Raw genomic sequence first — 19,070 nt, 5'->3', positions numbered from 1 at the left:
CAAAATCTTTTCATTCATAAGATTTTGGCTGGTGGTGGATCATACTAATTTTTTTTGTGGTGAGACACTGACTAAAAGTGGATTCAAGCACCATTTGGAGCAACTTGTCTCTGAATTCTAGCTTTCCAGCACTCCTGTGCAATATTTCTGTGACAATTCAAATCAGAACCTAGATCCCAATCCCCAGCCCTTTTCTCTCTGTGTCCCTAGGCTGGGTATTCCAGACAAGCACCCTGAGATTAAATCCACCTTCTGTAATTATCAGATGTGGTCCAGGTCATGCTTTTACCATCTGTTTTCTGTAGAAATGACTTGGGGAATGCATCATGTAGACTCCCTGTACCTCGTTTTCACTGGTACTGAAAATAAAAAGATCTCAATGAGAAGCACTGGTCAAGCACAGGTTAGTTTTATCTCAGCCATGCTCAGCAAACAGCAGCCATGAAGGAGAGGAAACTGAAAGGAGTTACAGCTCACATGGCCAGAACCTGCCTGCCCTCTCCCTGACACTGATCTTCTCCAAAGTTTGCCAAGCCAGTTAAGTTCCCAAGTCCTATTTAAAATCAGGGTGGATAGGTGATTAAAAAGGCAACAGGGCCCTAAGTGTATTTGAGGATCTGATCCTTGACTCCACTTCCTCACCAGAGACCTCAGTGGTAACTCCCCATCACACGGTTGCCCACAGCCGCCAAAGGCGGCTCCAACCTCTTCCTGCCAACATGGAGAAGTCACGGCAAAAGGAGCTAAAATCCCACAAATAGGCAAGTGCTGTTTCCATCCCCTCTTCTCTTCTAAGTAACAGAGACTAGCGTGGTACCATAACTGTGTAAAGTAGAGCCCCCCATATATGTGTCATTGTGAAAAAGTCAGTGGTTTGTAATGGAAATTCCCTGGTGAGGACAGGATTTTTTACTGAAAGTCATAGAATATTTCATGGCAGCAGGATTTTATAGGTGTTCTCTTGTAAAGGCACAATCTGATACCAAAAACATGGATTTTTTTTTTTTCCCATTCTTGTGGTTACTTATCCCCATTTAAAGTTAATTTTGAACATGTCCTAAATCAGAATGGTGGCATTTGATTCCTGAGGTGAATGGAGCGCCAGGCTGCAGGACCCAGGCCCTTTTCAGTTATACCGACATGGACACGGAAACAGCCACACGGACCGCGTGAGGGAAGCCAGTTTTTTGGCGGGAAAATTCATTCTGCAAAACTTTCAGATGTGAACAAGTTGTGGTGTCTTACACATTGAGAAAAAGAGAACCAACAAAAAGTGCATTTTGAGGAACCAAAACTAGGATCTGCTAAGTGGTAATAAAGAAAAAAAGAGAGAAGGAAGAGAGCAAAACAACCACAGTGGCAGACCCAAATTTCCTTTTAGAGGATTACCTCTGTGTAAGAAATTAAGCAACTACTGTAAGTTGATGAAAGTTGGATTTTTTTTTTTACAACCAGTACAACATATTTCAGCATTTAGAAACTAAACTGGAAACCAGTGGCATTTTTTTCCCCTTAGTTTCATTAAAATTCTTTTACTTACCTAGAACAGTGGCCAAACCCCAGCCAAAATTCTCTAAGGTGAGCTGAGTGAAAATGACTTGTTGACCAAAGAGAATATATTGTTCCCATTTGTTACTGGATTCTTCCCCGACCATTAAAAATAAGTAGTCTTTGGGGTTTAAATAGCCCTTTGTGTCTTGGCCAGGTATCCCAGTGTACTGAAAATGGAAGAGGGGAATTTCAAACTCTGAAGTGATACATGATCCCAAAAGGCCATTAATTTTTATTCAGCTCTTTGCTGAAATTTGATGGACTGAATCAAGTGTTTTGACACACTCTGAACATCTCTGTGTTCACACAGATGGTGTCACACTGGTGGAAAGATATGTTCTCTGGCTTGTTAGAATAGAGAGCGAGAAGTTTATCTCCATACACACATCCCTCCAGTCACCATCTTGGTGTTTTTTCAGAAGAAATTTATGAAAATTGACAGCTACCTCTTACCTTCAAGACTTCTTGTAGGTTGAATATACAAGAAGTTATTGTATATTCTGACAGCCCTTCAGACATGTATTTCATGACAGATGCACACCTTGGCACAGGCATCAGTGAGCTGTCCATCTAACTGCCTTCCACCCTGTTGTCATTTAGCCCCAGCTGGCAACTCAGTTCCCTGCAGCTGGTAACTTGCTCCCATGCAGCAGGATAGGAGAGAGACTCAGAAGAGTAAAAGTAAGAAAACTCATGATAAAGAGAAAGACAGTTTAATAAGTAAAGCAAAAGCTGCATATACAAGCAAGGCAAGACAAGGAATTCCATCACCATTCCCCATGGGTGGGCAGGTGTTCAGTCATCTCCAGGAAAACAGGGCTCCATCACAATAACAGTTACTTGGGAAGACAAGAACCATCATTCCAAACATCCCTCCCTCCTTCCTCTTTCCCTAGCCCCTTATATACTGAGCATGACATCATTTGGTATGGGATATCCCTTTGGTCAGTTGGGGTCAGCTGCCCCAGCTGCATCCCCCCCTTAACTTCACTGGTGAGGTGGAGTGAGAAGCAGAAAAGGCCTTGAGTGTTTAAGCACTGTTCAACAATACCAAAACCATCTCTAGATCATCAACACTGTTTTCAGTACAAATACAAAACACAGCCCCACACCAACGACTATGAAGAAATTAACCCTATCTTGACTGAAACCGGAGAACCCCCTCCGTTTCCTCATCTCTGTAGCTCAAAACCTGAATGCAGTCACCAAAGCTTTATCTGAAAATCTGAGTAAGCTATTGTGGGAACAGCAGAACCAAGCGGGTGAACGTTTCCTGCAGACTTGTGTCCTTTTTGCCCTGACCCACCTGTTCGCAAAGACCTTGATCTCCACCATGATTAGGTTCTATTTCCATCAGACCCACCACAGCTAGCCCAGAGCTGTGGGCACAGTGACAGAGCGATGCCCATGCTGATTAGCCACCCAAGACTATTTAATGACTTTTTCTCAGAGGAAAAAAAAAATCACCACCCACTAATATCCAAAATGTTTGTAGGAAGTTCACTGGCTTGGGGAAGAGTTGTTCACTTGAACGCTATGACTAAAATTAACGTAGAGACTAAAAGTTTCTAGGGGTGGTAGATTTGTAAAAAAGCCTTGGAAAAAAGTGCGAGACTAGGAGCCCAAGATTAAAAGCATACAAAGGACTAAATCAAATTAAATGGTAAAAGTTCTGCATAGCTAAAGATAAAGAATTTAGCATAGGAAAGTAAAAATTAGAGGATAAAGAATATTGCATATGAGAAGTTAGTTACAAACTGTCTTAAAGGGCATAGCTGTGGGCTGGGGATTTCTGAGGAGCACCCACTGAAGTCACTCAACCCCATGCAGAATTAAACCCTCTTTTCTAAGGTCTTAGCCCCCTTAAGAGTTGGAAGGTACGCAGTGATCGATTGCAATGACGCCAGTGCCATGTCGCCCTTCCAAACTCCGTTTGAAGGAATTAGCTCCTCAAAGACCATATAGACATTGTCTGACACCATATTCCACTGTCTGCCTGATGTTTAAAGCATGGTTTTTGCTGTGACTGTGCTGGTGTCCCCATGTCAGATTTCTTCCCAGATGTAAGACAAAGGGAGAGGACCTTGCGCTCAGAAATATTTTTATTACAGAATCTAGATGAAGTGGTTGGTTCAGTTACCATACTGAATGGCTACTTCATGGTGACATTGTCCTATTTCCTCTGGAAAATAAGCTGTGTGCCTAAAATCAGTGACCATGTGATCTAGCCAGAAGGTGCCTGTCACATTTTGGTGTGGTAAGTAGAACAGCAAAGACCTTGGGGGACACAAATAACACCCAGAAAATAACATTGTACTCACAGATGATGCATTTAAAATTTCTTCATTTGCCAAAACTTTGGCACTAAGGCTAAAATTAAGGTCTTCTCTCTGCTACGTGGCACATAGGAGACAAAAGAGGCAACAGCTGCCAAGCTTTTTATGGGGTTCTCCTGTACGTATCACTTTTCACTAAAAGATACCAAAGCATCTTAGAGAGTGTGGTGATCTTTCCTTTCTAGCATGTTATTCATGAGAAACCAAGGGAGGAAGAAGGCAAGCTACCTTTCAGATGATATGTGGAAAATTGAAGAGCAGAACAAAGCATCGCTTGGAGTTCACCCTCAAAACCCCAACACAAAGATGCCATTGCTGCTTTTGGTTGTGTGAAAATTCCCTAATAGGGGGATTACTGAGTGTTCTCAGTTTGATGACTAAGCCTGTTCAATTGCTAAAATAACAACTTTTTCCGTGCTTGTGCTGTTTGTTGGGATTTTTCCTTTAAGGTCAGTACAGGAATATTATCTGCATTGTTTATGCATGTCAGTCTCACAGTTCTGACAGGTTTACGCTGCAGCACGCTCTCGTCCAACAGAAAGCTGTGGGAATGCTTGGTTCTGAAAGCAAGCAGAAATGTGCAGGGAGGGGGGACAACCAATGGGACATAACACAGGCCTCTCAAACTCCTAACACATCTGGCTCTCCTAAAATAGCACAGACAGGAGTCAATTACAGCGATAGTTGTGTTTCAGTCCCTGACTTTAGCAAACATTTTTGCTGAGTATAGCATTGGAGGTGACTAATTTAGAGCTATAGTAATTCCAGGGGGGTACTTTTTGAAAGACACACACTCTGGGGATCTTTGGATAATGCAGTAAGAATAGACAGTTTGCCATGTTACCTACCAAACGGAAGCAGGACCCTGTCACAAACGTACCAGCATCTTAGGTTTGGCATAACTGACAGGATAACAAGTGTTCACTTTTACCCTCTGAATATTAAGTTCAATGAAGTTAGACAAGGACAGAATTGGTTCACAGTGTTGCACAAGCAATATTAAGACTCTGTAGCAATGTGGTCATTGGTTCACACAAATGTAGTTGCTGGACTTGTACATCTTTTGGCTTAGTGTTTTTATGTCTTCTGGTGCCTAAAGGTAAGAGGACTTGATCTCTCTTAAAAAAAGCCCCTTCTTGAGGTACTTCTGGGGTACCTACCTTGCCTCAAGAAGTAATCATGTAACTAGTCAATGCATCTAATAAAATTTAGAGCATTTCTTCTCAACTTGTCCTTAGGTTGAAGACAGGCATTTCTTTCCAGACCTAAGGAAGGATTTTGCACCTATATGAGTTGTCCTGGTTAAAGATACATCCTCCTCTTGCAAACTGCGTTGCTAATACTAAATAAGGCAGTTCATGACTGTGAGACCACACACAGCGACTGTTTTCAGAGAAAAAAAATCCCAAACACACTCGTCTGATAAATGGAAGAAAAAGGTAAAGCTCAAAGCACAAACAAAACTTTAAAAGGAAGTGGAAAGGGAGAACAAAAATCTTCTGTTCAAGCCTCAGCCACCGCTGAATGGGGAAATGGACATGGTGGTATGCAGGTACCTTCTCTACATACTGCTAATTGTCATCTCTCTGCAATCACCAAGGTTCGGAGCAGGCACACGCACACGGAATAAGCAAACTCAGCTGCAACAGCACCTGGTCTGCATGGCAGCAGCAGCTATTAATGGCCGACTTTTCAGGAACACAGGCCTGAACAAAACAGCCTGGCCTCCAAGCTGAGCCATCTCTGGGAACTAGGTGATATAGCTGAACTCAATCACAAAAGCATTATTTCTTCCTCCCATCCCACTCTTGCTAGCAGGCGATCCCAGGTCCTGCTCGCTCTGGGAGTTGGGAATGCCTGTCTTATTCCCAGCCTGAAAGAGTCACCATGCTTTTGCAAGCGTGGAGGTGAGGATGTGGCTGCCCCTCCTGGAACAGGGGCAGTCCTCACTGCCCCCCCATTTGTCCACGCTGGTGCTCAAGGCTGGCATGCCCTGCCCTATGGCAGCTGTGTGTCCCCTCAGTGGCAGCCACAACAGCCCTGTTTGCCCAGAGACCTTGTGGTGGCCTGCAGCAGGAGGCAGAGCTCATGCCACAAGAAGCATTAGCTTTCTGAAATCCTCATAAGGTAGTCCTGCTTGAACACGGGACAGGGATACAAGAGAGGAGTGTTTATATAAAACACTAGCACGGCAGCTGTTGCTAGTAGCAACAATATGGCAATCACCAGCTAATATGGAGATGTTTGTTTTGAATTTATCATCTTGATTTTGATGGGTGGCCAAAACTTTGCAGAAGAACATTTTATTTTGCTGTGTGTGGATGTGCATGCACAAGGACAAAGGGCACAGCAGCGAGTTAGTCTCCCAAATATACAAGGTCAGATGCGCTCAGGGGAGTTTAACTGCAGCCAGCAGAGTTGTGCTTGCAAAGATTTGCTTTGCCTGGTAATGTTTTTGCCAGGATGATGGAGTCCAGGTGCCTGGTCATAAATGTTCTCATTCATGGCTAATTTAGGGGTGATGAGGACCTGGTGACCATCAGCTATACCTGTTACCTCAGTACAACATGGGAATGACAAAATGACAATGGCAGCAGTATGATGAAGAGTTTGGGGATATCCCTGTCATAGGACTGGGGCTTGGGAGAGGCCAACCAGAGGCAAATGATGGGGAATTTCCAACTTCGACCGTTTGCTCCTCCTGGGTGCCTAAGGTGACAGATGTGTTCACAGCTCACACTCTGCCAAGGGAGTTGTAAGTTCTTGCCGCTCCTGAGCCTGGCTTTCTTTTCTAGTTTTAATAGGGTATGTACAGAATGAAACCCCAAATTACATGAGGGACATACAGAACGAAACCCAAAATTACATGGGGGACATACAGAACGAAACCCAAAATTACACTCAGACCAAGTTTTCTTGGTCTTATTCTGGACTGGCTCCTGGGTAATTGACAGTCTGCAGACCATGACTTAGGCCTGAAAATCACGTGCAAGTTAGAATTCAGTGTGAAATCCAGGTTATATCTGGTTTCCACTGATTCTCATTTTGAGATCTGAGATTGTTTTGATGTTGAAATTCAAAACAAAACAAAACATAAGGTGCAGAAGCAGGAGAAATACATCAACCAAAAGTGAAAAGAAAACATTTGTATAAATCCTGAAAAGCAAAATCAAGGCTCACATGTCTCTGGATTAATTAAAAAATATAATCTGTCCCTGAGAGAAAACCAACTTGGCAGAGAAGCATCATCTCAGTTTCTGATTTGCAATGGACAACAAAAAGCAAACTGAGAGAGAAACATGCTGGAGTAACAAAACAAAGTGAGTAGCATCTCACTTTTCACTACTTTTTGAGCACTTTCAACCAGAAATCTTGAAAAGAATAGAATTCAGACTTTATTACATGTGTTCTCTATTATCTTGTTGTTTATTCTAAGTGAGCAAAGGTTTGGATCTGCATCTGCTTGGTCAGAAATGATGGGCAGTTTCAATTCCCTGATGCTGTGGTGCTGGCTAATCTTGGGGAGCCCAGTGAACAAGGGATTCTCAGCTTCGCTGAGATACAACAGGTGAATTCATACAGAGCTGAACAACAGCACAAACCCTTTGGAAAAATGGCCTCTATGCACCCCTTTCTGCAGATAAAACCCCTCCCATTGGAACCAGTCACCTGATGACAAGTAAAAAGCTTTAGAGCTGTCAACTTAGTCTTGGGGGGATCACCCTTGAAGGAATACACAAACCATCCTGCAAAGCAAATGGAAGGGCACAGAATACACCTTGGCCTGTATTTATGGTATTAGTTTCGGTTTGTAACTATTTCGTATGCACCCAGTGTGTGCTGAAGGGTGGTGCAATCTAACCCACATTGCAATCTAACCTTGGGATCTGATTAAGATCAGAAATCAGATGAACAGGGCTGGTAAAAGCTCACAGTGGGTTTTGCTTTCCAAAGGTAGGGTCAGTGTGAGCCCAGGTCCCACCTTACTAAAATTGCAGGAGTTCAGCACCAGTTGCCTTGGTGTATCTTATTCCAACCTGTTGCAGGTAGGAGGTCAGGAATGGTCTGATCAAAATACGTGCCACCCTCTTTTCCTCCAAACCGTGCCCATGCAGCCTGCGAGACGCTATGGAGAGCAGTAGGAAATTAGAGCTGCCTTTAGAAGATGTGCAGGAGTGCCACCAATTCTGAGCAACCCACGTGTCACCCTGTTTGAGTCTGTGGATAGATAGGAAGAGCTTTCATGAAACCCCACCCAGCTCTCTGACTTTAGCATAATCGCTTTCCTTATTTTGGTAAATGTTCCTATTGTCCCCCGGGGAGACTACAGTTGTGCCAGTGAAGACAAAACTGGAATACAACCCCTTTTCCACACAGAGAGGCACTGATGAAGGCTCTTTCTGCTTTATATGGGCTTGAAAGAGTCACCGCTCCAGGGGCATCCTGCTGTACGCTTGTCACAGCTACGCTCCTGCTGCGTCCCCGCAGCTTGTGTGACAACAGGGTGAAAGCAGGTTTCAGGATTCGTTCACACAATACCTTGTTTCTAAGAACCATCATGGCAAACATTTGTGAAAGTAGTAGAAATAAACAAAAGTGAGCTGTGGCTGGGATTTTCCCACTTGTGGTTTGATAAGGAGAGAAGAAAATAAACGCTTTCCAGCCACAGCAGATTAGTTCTTTTGTTTACTATCAGCTTCTGATTCCTTTCTCCTCCCAAGTGATGCTACCCCTTCTTTTGTACAGTCTAGGGTCCTTACCTGAGCCACGGTGTGAGAGAGGAGAGGAGAGGAGAAAAGAGGGCAAAAGGCCTGGCTTGACTGCAAGTCACAGAAAGGGGAAAATCACCATTTGGTCTGTGTTGGCAGCAAGTGCTATATAAGCCCTCTCTCCAAAAACCGGCTGTTCAAAGAGCTTTGGAGTGGACCACAAAAGCAGCCATGGCCTGGGAGGGGGAAAGGGGCTGCCTGGGCCCCGGGGGAAGCGTCTGATGTCCTGGTTTCTATAAGGAGCATGCATCACACCTCGAGGAGCAAGCCCATCCCCAAGAGGCCTGTATCTAACCACAGTTGGCTGCTCTACCGTAGTATGACAAACACATCGCTCTAACGCACCACGGGGTCAGGGCTGTACCAAATGGAGGGACAGACCATAACAAAGACTCTGAGTCTGCAAAGCAGAGTTGGGTGGCAGAGAGGGAGCCAGTCCCTTCAGGGAAAGAAGCAGCTGTTCGTGTAAGGGACTTTGGCTTGTAACCATCCCATGAGCCAGGCCTTTTCTGTTAATGTTCAGCACGGAGACCAGCTTTGAGGGCTCCATCTCTGTTACCCTTTACACATCGGTAGAGGAAGGTGTGAAGCCGCTCTGGCTGGTAGGTGTGAGGGCAGGTTATGCTGTGCTGGTCCTCTTGTCTTCACTGACCTGGCACAGCAGCTCCTCTGACCCTGGCAGAAGCCAGCATATACTTGCTTACCAATTTTCACAACTACAGCCAAGCTTGGTTCCATGTGGCCGTGCAACTACCCTACCAAGCCATAGCTTTGTAGGATGCATGCTATGCAGGTGGGGTGTGTTTGTAATGAAACAAGCTGCTTTAAAATAATTTTACAATGAATTAAGTGGGTTTGATACACACCGTGAAAGACCTATACAAAAAAAGAATGTGCCTTATTTGTAATCCAAGCTTCTGGCCTGGCTCATCACCCACCATTAAACTCACATTTTCTTCACGAGTCGCACGTTTTCCAGATCAAACCCTGTGTCTTAATTGTGCAATAGACTGAGCTCAGAAATACATCTACCTACAGTGCTGGAAGTCAGGCCACAGCAGAACTGAACTGCATAGGTTCCCTAAGCCCTGAGATACTTAGCAGCCAGATAGTTTTAGGCACACATTTAAAAGGTCTGCCCCGAAATAGGTGCCTCTCATCTCAGAAAGCCTGCTGGCACTTTCAGCAGGGTTGCCGCAGCTCCCGGGGAACCTCAGAAGAAATTATCAGGTGAATGCAATGCAGAATAACAGTATTTCTGCAAGAAGGTGCATCGGCCCCTGGAACTTGGTAGTGAAATGACAAATGTCATGGGACAGCTAATTAACAAAAATCAGTTACAGTGGTGAGTGAAAGATCAGTGGTGAATGCACGAGGCTGCAGAGTAATCAGTTGAGATTCTTTAAAATTTCAGCCCTAAATAAGTCTACAGACCGGTGTGTCTATAGGAGTATGGAAAAGATGGGCCTCAGGAGGACTTGAAAGGTCATCTGCAGCATCTCCCCCCTGCAAAAGCAGAGCAGGTCTCCCTCCCCCCTAGAACGCATCTCTGTCTAACCAAAACTGAATTTTGCAGCTTGGATTTCTGCCAAACAGAAGTTGAAACCACTTGTCCCTTTTGCACGATAACCTGGGGTCAGTACTGCAGGGGACGCTGATGTGGTTAAGCAAAGAACGGCTTTCAGAATGACATCAGCAACAGATGCAGGCATAAGGTGCATCTGCCAGGAGCTGTGCTATGACACAGCCTCGGCCCCTGAAAACGTGAAACAGACCATCCATGGGGGAAGCAGCAGAGAAACTGCAGTTGTACAAGCACGTTTTCCATCTGAACCTGTGAAGTGTTCCCAGACTTTTGACTCCCTTGGCCTCTCTTTCCATAGATCAAAAGACTGGTACCCAGAATACTGGGTTGTAATTTGCCTCTGTTGATGAATCAGTAGAACTAATATCATGCATTTAATGTCAAATGTTGATGAATTTTCATAATGGGCTGATACAGTGAGTATTGTTGTCCTTATGTTCCCCCGGTCGGGGGGAGTTAGCAACAGACCCTGAAGCTGTGCAGGTAGGACAGATGCAGATTTTTCCTGGATTTGTTTAACTCCTCAGTTGAATAATGATTTATTTACTATTACATAACTCTCACTAAGCCACATTTTAATCAAGACTTATTATTACATATTGTCATACATTAAATTATTACATAACACCACTTCTATAGAAGTCCAGTGCTTAGCTTCTCAAAAACTAGTTGGCACCAGCAAAGTGTGTGTCTACATCTGTTTGTAGACAGTAACTGTTACCATTAGTTTTATAAAAACATTTCCCTGAATCTGGGCTATTCCACTCCCCCACCTTTTAACTATTCTTACTGTAACTTAATCTGGTGGTGCGTCTTTAAAATGCAAAATCTAAGGTCTCTGAGCAAAGGACACTGCCCTTACACGGTAAGGAGAAGCTGCCCACATTGCACAGTGCCCTCTGCGCATCCCACCTGACGCTGATGATGCTAGATGGAACCTTTACCTGGCAAGCGACTCATCTTTTCCATCCATAACAGCTGCAAGGGCTGCTGCTTGCTTTTTTTTTTTCTTTAAGGAAAAAAAAGTATCTCCTATAAAAGGAAAGAGGAAGCCAGAAATTTCTTAGCGTCTCAGTCCTCCCCCATGATGCTTCTTCCTGTCTGTGAATTTCCACCTACCCCTTCTGTGTATATAAGGCAGCACACGTGGGGTAGAACTGTTTAGTCGCTTGCCTCCACCCAAAGGATTAGTAGCAGTGGGGAGTGATGCTGTTTCTCCTTTCCTCTGCAGCTCGCGGGAGGTGAAGGAGCTCTGGCTGGACTCGCTCCTTGGGTAAGTACTCCCAGGATATAGTCTGTGGTATCGCAGTTGGAGTCGGTGGAGGGCTCCAGGTGCAGCTGTACGGAGATGTACAGAAATATAGACAGGGGAGAGGTGTTCTCAGTGCTAAGCGTAGGTCGTGGCCAGAGCTGAACGAGCTGCTTAGCCTTGTGTTTGCAGATTAACAGCAAACTCATGCAGCTGCCACCACTTGCTCATTTTTTGCATGGGTTAAAAATGGAAAGCTGCTTTTTTACTGTTTAAACCAAGAGGCAGAAAGAGCAGCAGGGCTGAGTGCCTTCCAGAGACAGGCTTTATGACTGGCGCGTGCGGGATACCTTACTGGTTCAGGAACATACTTAAAAATGCTAGACCATGGCTTGCCTGGGAAAGAGACAAGGGTGCTGTTTTACAAAGCTCTTCATCTGTCTGTTCCCTGTTCAACAAACAGGCAAGCAAAAGGACCGAAGGAAACTAGAGTGTCCAGAGCTCCCCCGATCAAACTCCTCATGAAAGTGTTAAGCAGCTGTAATATCGTGAGTGTCTTTATTGTTTCAGCTCTGGCAACAGAGTGATTTTGAAAAGCTCTGATTTCTAAACCATAGCACTCAGTTACTCACATAGTGTCTTTGTTTTCTTGCCTAGTCAAAGACACTAAATGCTGGGAACATGGAGAGCCTGATTGAGTGCCAGTTGGAGGTAAGCAGCCACTATGTTTTCCCCCCGATCCTTTTTGGGTACCGATGTGAGATATCCTAGCGAAGTGGGGGTGGCCCCTGTTGAGAGCTGCCCGCTTCCTACCATTGCCCTCAAGCGGGCAGAGCCCTTTGAAGGCAACCCTGTGCAGCACCATGCAGAAGCAGCTGGGCATCGCTGTGAGCAGCCAGTGCATTCCCTGGGCTCCCGGGGAGATTTGCTTGTAATCTGTCAAGCTCTGAAGCCATGAAGGCTCTCCAGAGAAGATTGGGAGGAAATCTACAGTGCCAGGGGAAGACACAGAAGGGCAGGCTGTGTGCAGCTGTGGCTTCTCTGGATCAAAAGAGCAGCCTGAAAGAGCATGGGGTTGTGACCTGCCGGGCAGGTCTGAGGTGTCCAGCTGCAGGGTTTACCACAAACCCCTCTACTGGGCAGCGAGGCAGTGTCACTCGTAGGCTGAGGCACCTCTGCAGCAAGTGTTGGGTTTGCTCTGGGTATTCCCCAGAACCTCCCACAGATTCTGAAGAGCTGCAACAACTCGTGGGTGGCCCATGCCGCTGGCGGCAGCTCTAACTCCAACATGCTTCTTGCAGGCTAATGCCAAGAAATGCCCCCCGCTGGTCCCAGCAGATACTGAAGACGGACTTTGCCACTCAACTGGTGAGTTTTAAAAACAAACTGAGGAACTGCCTTCTTATATAATGCTTGCAATCTGAGACTTCTGCAAAACCACCCGAAACTGCCCGTTTCACCTCCCTGAGAGCAATCCACAGACCTCAGCCCCATGGCTTAACCCTTGTACTGCCACTCGCTTACAAATGACCTCTTTCCCTTGCACTGAGTGTCAGAGGTGACAGTGCTGAGAGTGAGAGATCTTGTATCCTTGTTCCCTGGCAGTGATGGGACATAAATGTGCTCCTTTCTCACTTGAGCATCACCATTGAGGTGTGGCACTACAAGCAAGTACCGCTACCAGCGGTTGCGTGGCAGAGCAGTAGAAGGCAAGTCCTTTATAGAAAATTTGTAGAAGGCAACTCCTTTAGAAAGGAGCAAAAAGATCCTTCTCTCGCTGTTCCTGAAGGATAAAAAAGTGCCACACCTCATCCCAATACAACCATCGTCTCCAAATTCCTAGCATGCCCTCCGCTTTAAGATGCAAATGCAAATTGCATACTAAGAGATTTCTGACTCTGAAGCCAAGTAGACCCTACTGGGATGCTCCCATCCTCTGGAGCAAGCATCACCTTCCACTGGCTGGCTGGGGGGGTAAGCAGTAGCTCTGTCAGGACCACTATCATTAGAGCTGGCTCCGAAGCTGACAGAGCTGGAGCTGTATGTTTGCATGTTTCCATTTCAGCCCAGGGAAGAGGCTGGAAAGCAGGAGCCCCTAGTTCCTTTCTTGCTCTAAGGCTGGGGTGCAGTCAGATCATGTAGTGAAAATTGTTATCGTTGCCAGCTGCCTGAGATATCTGCCTTCTCACAGAAACTGATGCGGTATCAAAAATCTCTATAAACGCTGTAATTTCTATGCCTTGGATGTTCCCACTCTTTAACAGTGACTAGAATGTAAAAATAACCCCCCAAAACAGGAAAGGTGGTGTCCTTGCAGGGGCAGTCACGGTTTTACGGTTTAGGCAGTTGTTTCCTTAGCAACCTCTTGTTGTCTTTCAGTTTCCCTCTACTCAGTTTGTGCCATTTCAAGATACATCCCGCACTGCCCAAAGACCAACGGCCGCATGGCGTGCTCTGTTCCTTGGGTTGGGTTTCTTTAAAAATTGATTTTTTGCTTTGCTTTTGCTTGCAGCAGATGGAACAAAGAAAAGAAAGAAGGTGCTGTCGCAGTCATTCACCCTGAGACGAAGCTCTACCAATGGGAATTCCTCAGGGCAGCTAGACTCAGGGGCCAAAATTGCTCTGTTTGGCCAGCCTCTGGCAATTATCTGTGGGGAAGATGACACACTGCCCCAGCCAGTCCAGGTAAGCAAGCCTTGCAATTCAGTCTTTACACCTCTGGCTTCCCCAGTACTTGTGCTGCAGCACCCAGGAGATGCATGGTTTTGGTGTTTCCCCTCCACACACACTTTCGATAAGCCCAGGGTCTATCCCACTTATATAAAGGGTCAGGTTTGTGGGTTTTGTCCAGCCTACAAAACTTGCATTGAAAGTAACTTTGAGTAGAGACAACCCAGGCCCAGTAATAGGAGAAAGATCTGCTCCTTAGTGTAAACTTCTGTGATGCTACAGAAGTCATTTATGCGAATCTTCCAGTGGCATAAACTTCCAAAGATTTCTACATTTCCCTGAAAAAAGTGTTCAGCTATGGACTGTCAAGTACCTAAATGTTATCTTCTAGATAAAAACCGTCTTGTGATGGTTGTCCCACTGTGTAGGCTTTTCCAATAGACATGCTTTTGTGTCTTCTAAGCAAAATTTGCCTGGCTTGGGAAGGAGGGGGTATGACCCAAGCATTAAGCCATCTTTTGTTTCCTTCTGGAAGGAAGCAGGGATGACTCTGCTGAAGTTAGTGGGATCACCAGTTCAAAAGGAGGGAGGGTTGCAGGAAAACCAGGTTATTGCTCATGTAATCTACTTGGATCAAGAACTAGATGCTGACATAATCAGAGCACAGTATACCTCCAGACAGCTTTTCTTCTGTTTCTAAAGAAATGTTCACTTGCTAAAAGACCTTTCTTACACCAAATAACCATTCTCCCATTCCTGTCTGTTTTTTTCCCTGTAGGATCTCCTAGCTATATTGTATATGAAAGGACCTTCCACTGAAGGGATATTCAGAAAAGCTGCCAATGAGAGAGCACGGAAGGAGTTGAAAGAGGACCTGAACAAAGGCGGGAGTGTTGATTTGAAAAGCAAATCTGTGCATCTGCTGGCAGTGGTCTTGAAGGTGAGCTCCTCTGACCTGCAGAGGTGGGGTAACATCGCTACAAGCCCGCTTCAGTGCCCAGAGCCGATCTAGGTGGGACTCCAAACTAAAGCCACAGTAAAGCCAAGGCTAAATATTTCAGGCTCAGGAAAGTTTGGCAGTTTCATTTCCACCCAATTGTCAGTCCCTCTTGTTGTGCCACTGACTTCCTGCATGCCCAGAGGAAACTTCCTTTGTCCTCCTCCTCCGTATCCTCCCCAGGGAGGAAAATTGGGATTTATGGGTGAATGAGGAGCTGCTAAGAGCTGGGCCCTGTTAATACCCCAATGCAAGGGTACTCAGCATATTCTTGTGGACCCCACTGCTCTACCAGTGTGACGGTCAGGTAGCTCAAGCCAGCATGCTTCCTGGTAAGCCCATGTCACAGTGGTCTTCCCTCTGTGCTCAGGGGTAGTGTCCAAAGCCTCATGTGAATCTCTTGGCCTTGCAGGACTTCCTCCGAAATATTCCCTCCAAACTGCTGTCGGCCGACCTCTATGAGAAGTGGATGCAAGCTCTGGAGAAGCCAAGCAAGGAGGAAAAAATTGAAGAACTGAAAGAGTAAGTGTTGCAACCAGGAAGTTCCGCGGTCAGCCCCAGTGGGATGGAGCAGCTGGTAGAGGCCAGTGATGTCTCCCAAAATTGAGTCTCACTTAGAGGCCTGTCACTTCTATCAGCCTGCTCTCATTCCAGGGGCTTTGGTTAGGGGGCTCTAGAACCGCCCTTCCCACAGGTATCTGAGATTGCCCCTCAAAACCACTTGCATAGGAGGAGGAGAGAGGCTTCCATGCCTCAGCCAATATAGTTGCTGTGCTGTGGGGCAGGTACTGACAAGGAGCCTTCACATCCGCTGGCGCGGGTGTCAGGCACATGGAGACCACAGCCCTGTCTGGCTCTGTAGAAAAAGCAACCATGGAGGCTGGCTGGGAGTGCTTTGGAGCGGCCCAGCACAGCCACAGGCTTTCACGTGCCTTTGGGAAGCCTCCAGTGACATCTCCTGATGCCATCTCCCCTACTCAAGGACATGGACTGCTCTAATGCTCACCTCCCAGTCCAGCCCATGTCATTCAGGACCTTATAATTAACCCCACGCCCAGCTGCTACTGGGGGTTTCTGAATGGAACTTCTGTGGAGCAGTGGAGAACTGTCCACACGTGCCTCTTCCTGGAGGAAGTGTCTTCTGACTGAGTGTCTCTGAACCTCACTCTAATACAGCAGCTGCAGCCACCACTCTGTGAATTAACATCCCATTGTGTTTGTGTTTGTGTTTGTGCAGGGTGGCTGACAGCCTGCCGAGACCAAACCTCGCCTTGCTCAAGCACTTGCTGTCTCTGCTCCACCACATCAGCCAAAATGCCGAGACCAACAGGATGGACTCCAGCAACCTGGCCATCTGTGTTGGCCCAAACATGCTGAGCCCCGAAACGGACAACACGCTCCCGCTGGAAGTGCAGAAGGAGATGAATGACAAGGTGTGTTGAGCTCAACAAGCAGTCACCCGCTTCAGGGCAGCTCAGAGGCATCTGTAGGGATCCCACTGCCATTGCAAAAGCTGAACAAAACGGCACCCATGGTCATCAGGGCTGCTCCTCAGCTCAGGTGCCCACAACCTGACAGGCAGCAGCTGCCCCACAGTCCCTCACTCCATACCACAGCTCCTGAATTCTTTGCACACAGAGAGCAAGGGGCACATGCTGGGCATGGCCAGCTGTGCGCCCTCTGCACAGTGAGGCCAAAGCTGTGGCTGATGGCGTTTGGGTTGTATCGGGGCATGTTAGTATGCAGCATGTTAATCTGTGGCATCAGGCCTCATCCTCCAGAGTGGACTCACCCTCTGGTTTTAAGCTGGGAATTTTTTGCCAAGAAAGGTTGTACCAGGTGATCCTTGAAGTCCCTTTCAAACTGGTGTTCTATGACTCTATGATTTTGGCAGGAGCCACCCTGCTCTGTGCTGCCTTTATTCAAAGACAGCAGGAAGGAGCAGGGAAGACACTTTCATATGTTTCCAGCCCTTTTGACTCATATAAACTTTTTCCTGTGTGCAGGTGACAGTGTTGGTGGAGTTCCTCATAAACAACTGCTCAGAAATATTTGGGGAGAACATCGCCTTGCCTGTCTGTGCCTCAGCTGAGGAGTCACCAGAGCACACAGACAGCTCCACAGGTATGAGAACAGACTGGGGATGTCATAAATGGGGGCTGCTGGACCAAATTCTTTAACTTGATATGGGAATACATCTGTGGAAACACAGAGTGGCAGAGGGTTCAAGACACTGTTGCCCCACTCTACTACAGGAGTAGTAGTACTACAGGAGTAGTAGTACAGGAGTACTACTCTTTAAATGTAGTACTACTCTTTAAATGTAGTTCCCTTTTACCCTCAGATGGTGAGTGAAAACTAACAGGTGCTTTCTCCCCACAGAACACCTATGTGCTGCTCATCACAATGACTCGGCCTATGACAGCCCAGATCCTGAAGCTGAAGGCAGCCCCTGTACCTCTCAGATGGAGCAGCCCAAAGTGAGGAGCACTAGTGTGAGCAGAAGATATCCAGCACATGTCTCTGCTTCTTCACTGACAGATTTTGGAAATGACATCAGCACAATGGACAGGAGGTACTCAGAGCCAGACCTGTCCTTCCAGAACTGCCTTGAAGCCAGGATAAGAAAACAGAAGCTAAACAAAAGTGAGGACAATTTTCCTGTTCAGGAGAAACAGCTAGGTTTGGAGACACTGGAGAAACATCCTGCAATCTTACCTTCACAATTATCAATGGACTCTCTGCCCAAAACATCCTCCAGTTGCTCCCTGGAGAGCTCTGATGGCTCAGTCTTCACCAGCTCCCCAGTAGTCTCGCCCACTAGTCCCAAAAAGACCTTTTTAAATAGGCCCCAGTCCTTTTCTACCAAGGCCACCGAAGACTGCAGTGTGCCTGTCTCTCTGATCAAAAAGCATTCCTTGTCCTTCTCTTTTACAAACCGCAGGAAAAGACTAACAAAAACCCAGAGCTGGGGGCCTGGAAGAAACTTTGCTTTTCAGGGAGACAGTTTCAAAAAGAAAGAAGATCAGTTCTCCTGCAGAGTTGTCCAGGAGGACAGCCCTGATGATGACAAGCCATTGCCTGCGGTGTACCAGCAAAGACCCCGCTTCAGGTCAGCTGATGAAGTGTTCAGAGAGGTAGACCAGAGGAATCCTGGAAGCCCTCCCTCCTATGAAGAGGCTACTAAAAACTGCCTGGTCACTGATGTTTCCTCCCACAATCTCACAGTTCAAACTATGAGATTAAAGGTGTCAAACCAGGATGCTTTGCTGCCTCGTCCATGCAGCAGCTGCGCACAGGACACAGTGCATACAGCTCTACGGGATCTACCCACTGGCAGAGTTTCTGCAGCGAAGGATTCTGACCTGGAAACTGAAAACCTCAGCATCACAGTGGGAATAAACTCCCGTGTGAGTTTACCCGTGACCCCGGGAGTCTACCGACTGAGAACCATGTCTGAGTCCTGTCAAAGGAACAAACTTGAGTACCTGGCTCGGAGGTGCAGCCAGCCAGTGTTTGAGCTAGACCAGATCCAGCATGCTAAGGAATCCTATGTTTAAAAAGCCTGTCCCTCCTTTTCACACTCTACAATGTAAATATTGTAAAAAGTAGACATCTTCCTCATCCTTTGTAAGATTTTGTTTTCAAGAGACCAGGACTAAGCCCTTGAGGCTCTCCTGAAGTGTCTGTCCCCTTGACATGTCTCATTCTTTCACCAGAAGAGGTGGTGGTAGGGAAGATCTGTGTGTTACTATGTAAAATTGTAAGTGCATATACTGCACATAACCCATTGTGTGGGAAGCCTAGTTAGTAGTTGTTGAACAGTGTTGTGTTTGTGTCCCTGAAAGGACAATTAAAAGGTTGGCAGGCTCAAACCTTGTCCCACCTTCCTTTTATTTTCTGTATGGTCAGA

The 19,070-nt window shown here is 46.3% G+C and overlaps 1 protein-coding gene across 1 annotated transcript in view; it reads left to right on the top strand.

The window, feature by feature from the left end:
• Nucleotides 1–18,717, top strand: part of TAGAP (T cell activation RhoGTPase activating protein) — a gene marked incomplete at both ends in the record, with an annotated part of 51,704 nt that extends 32,987 nt beyond the window's left edge. The window contains 10 exons of the mRNA XM_084261864.1: nucleotides 11,473–11,514; nucleotides 11,954–12,038; nucleotides 12,148–12,201; nucleotides 12,792–12,858; nucleotides 14,003–14,175; nucleotides 14,939–15,100; nucleotides 15,570–15,679; nucleotides 16,395–16,590; nucleotides 17,164–17,281; nucleotides 17,540–18,717. Of these exons, the coding sequence (XP_084117990.1) occupies nucleotides 11,473–11,514; nucleotides 11,954–12,038; nucleotides 12,148–12,201; nucleotides 12,792–12,858; nucleotides 14,003–14,175; nucleotides 14,939–15,100; nucleotides 15,570–15,679; nucleotides 16,395–16,590; nucleotides 17,164–17,281; nucleotides 17,540–18,717 (2,185 nt within the window). The remainder of the gene's footprint in view (nucleotides 1–11,472; nucleotides 11,515–11,953; nucleotides 12,039–12,147; nucleotides 12,202–12,791; nucleotides 12,859–14,002; nucleotides 14,176–14,938; nucleotides 15,101–15,569; nucleotides 15,680–16,394; nucleotides 16,591–17,163; nucleotides 17,282–17,539) is intronic.
• Between the last annotated feature and the right edge of the window lie 353 nt (nucleotides 18,718–19,070).

The sequence above is a fragment of the Gallinula chloropus genome (assembly GCF_964237585.1).
Source record: "Gallinula chloropus genome assembly, chromosome: 3".
NCBI lineage: Eukaryota > Metazoa > Chordata > Aves > Gruiformes > Rallidae > Gallinula > Gallinula chloropus.
This window is presented reverse-complemented; position numbering and strand designations above follow the sequence as displayed.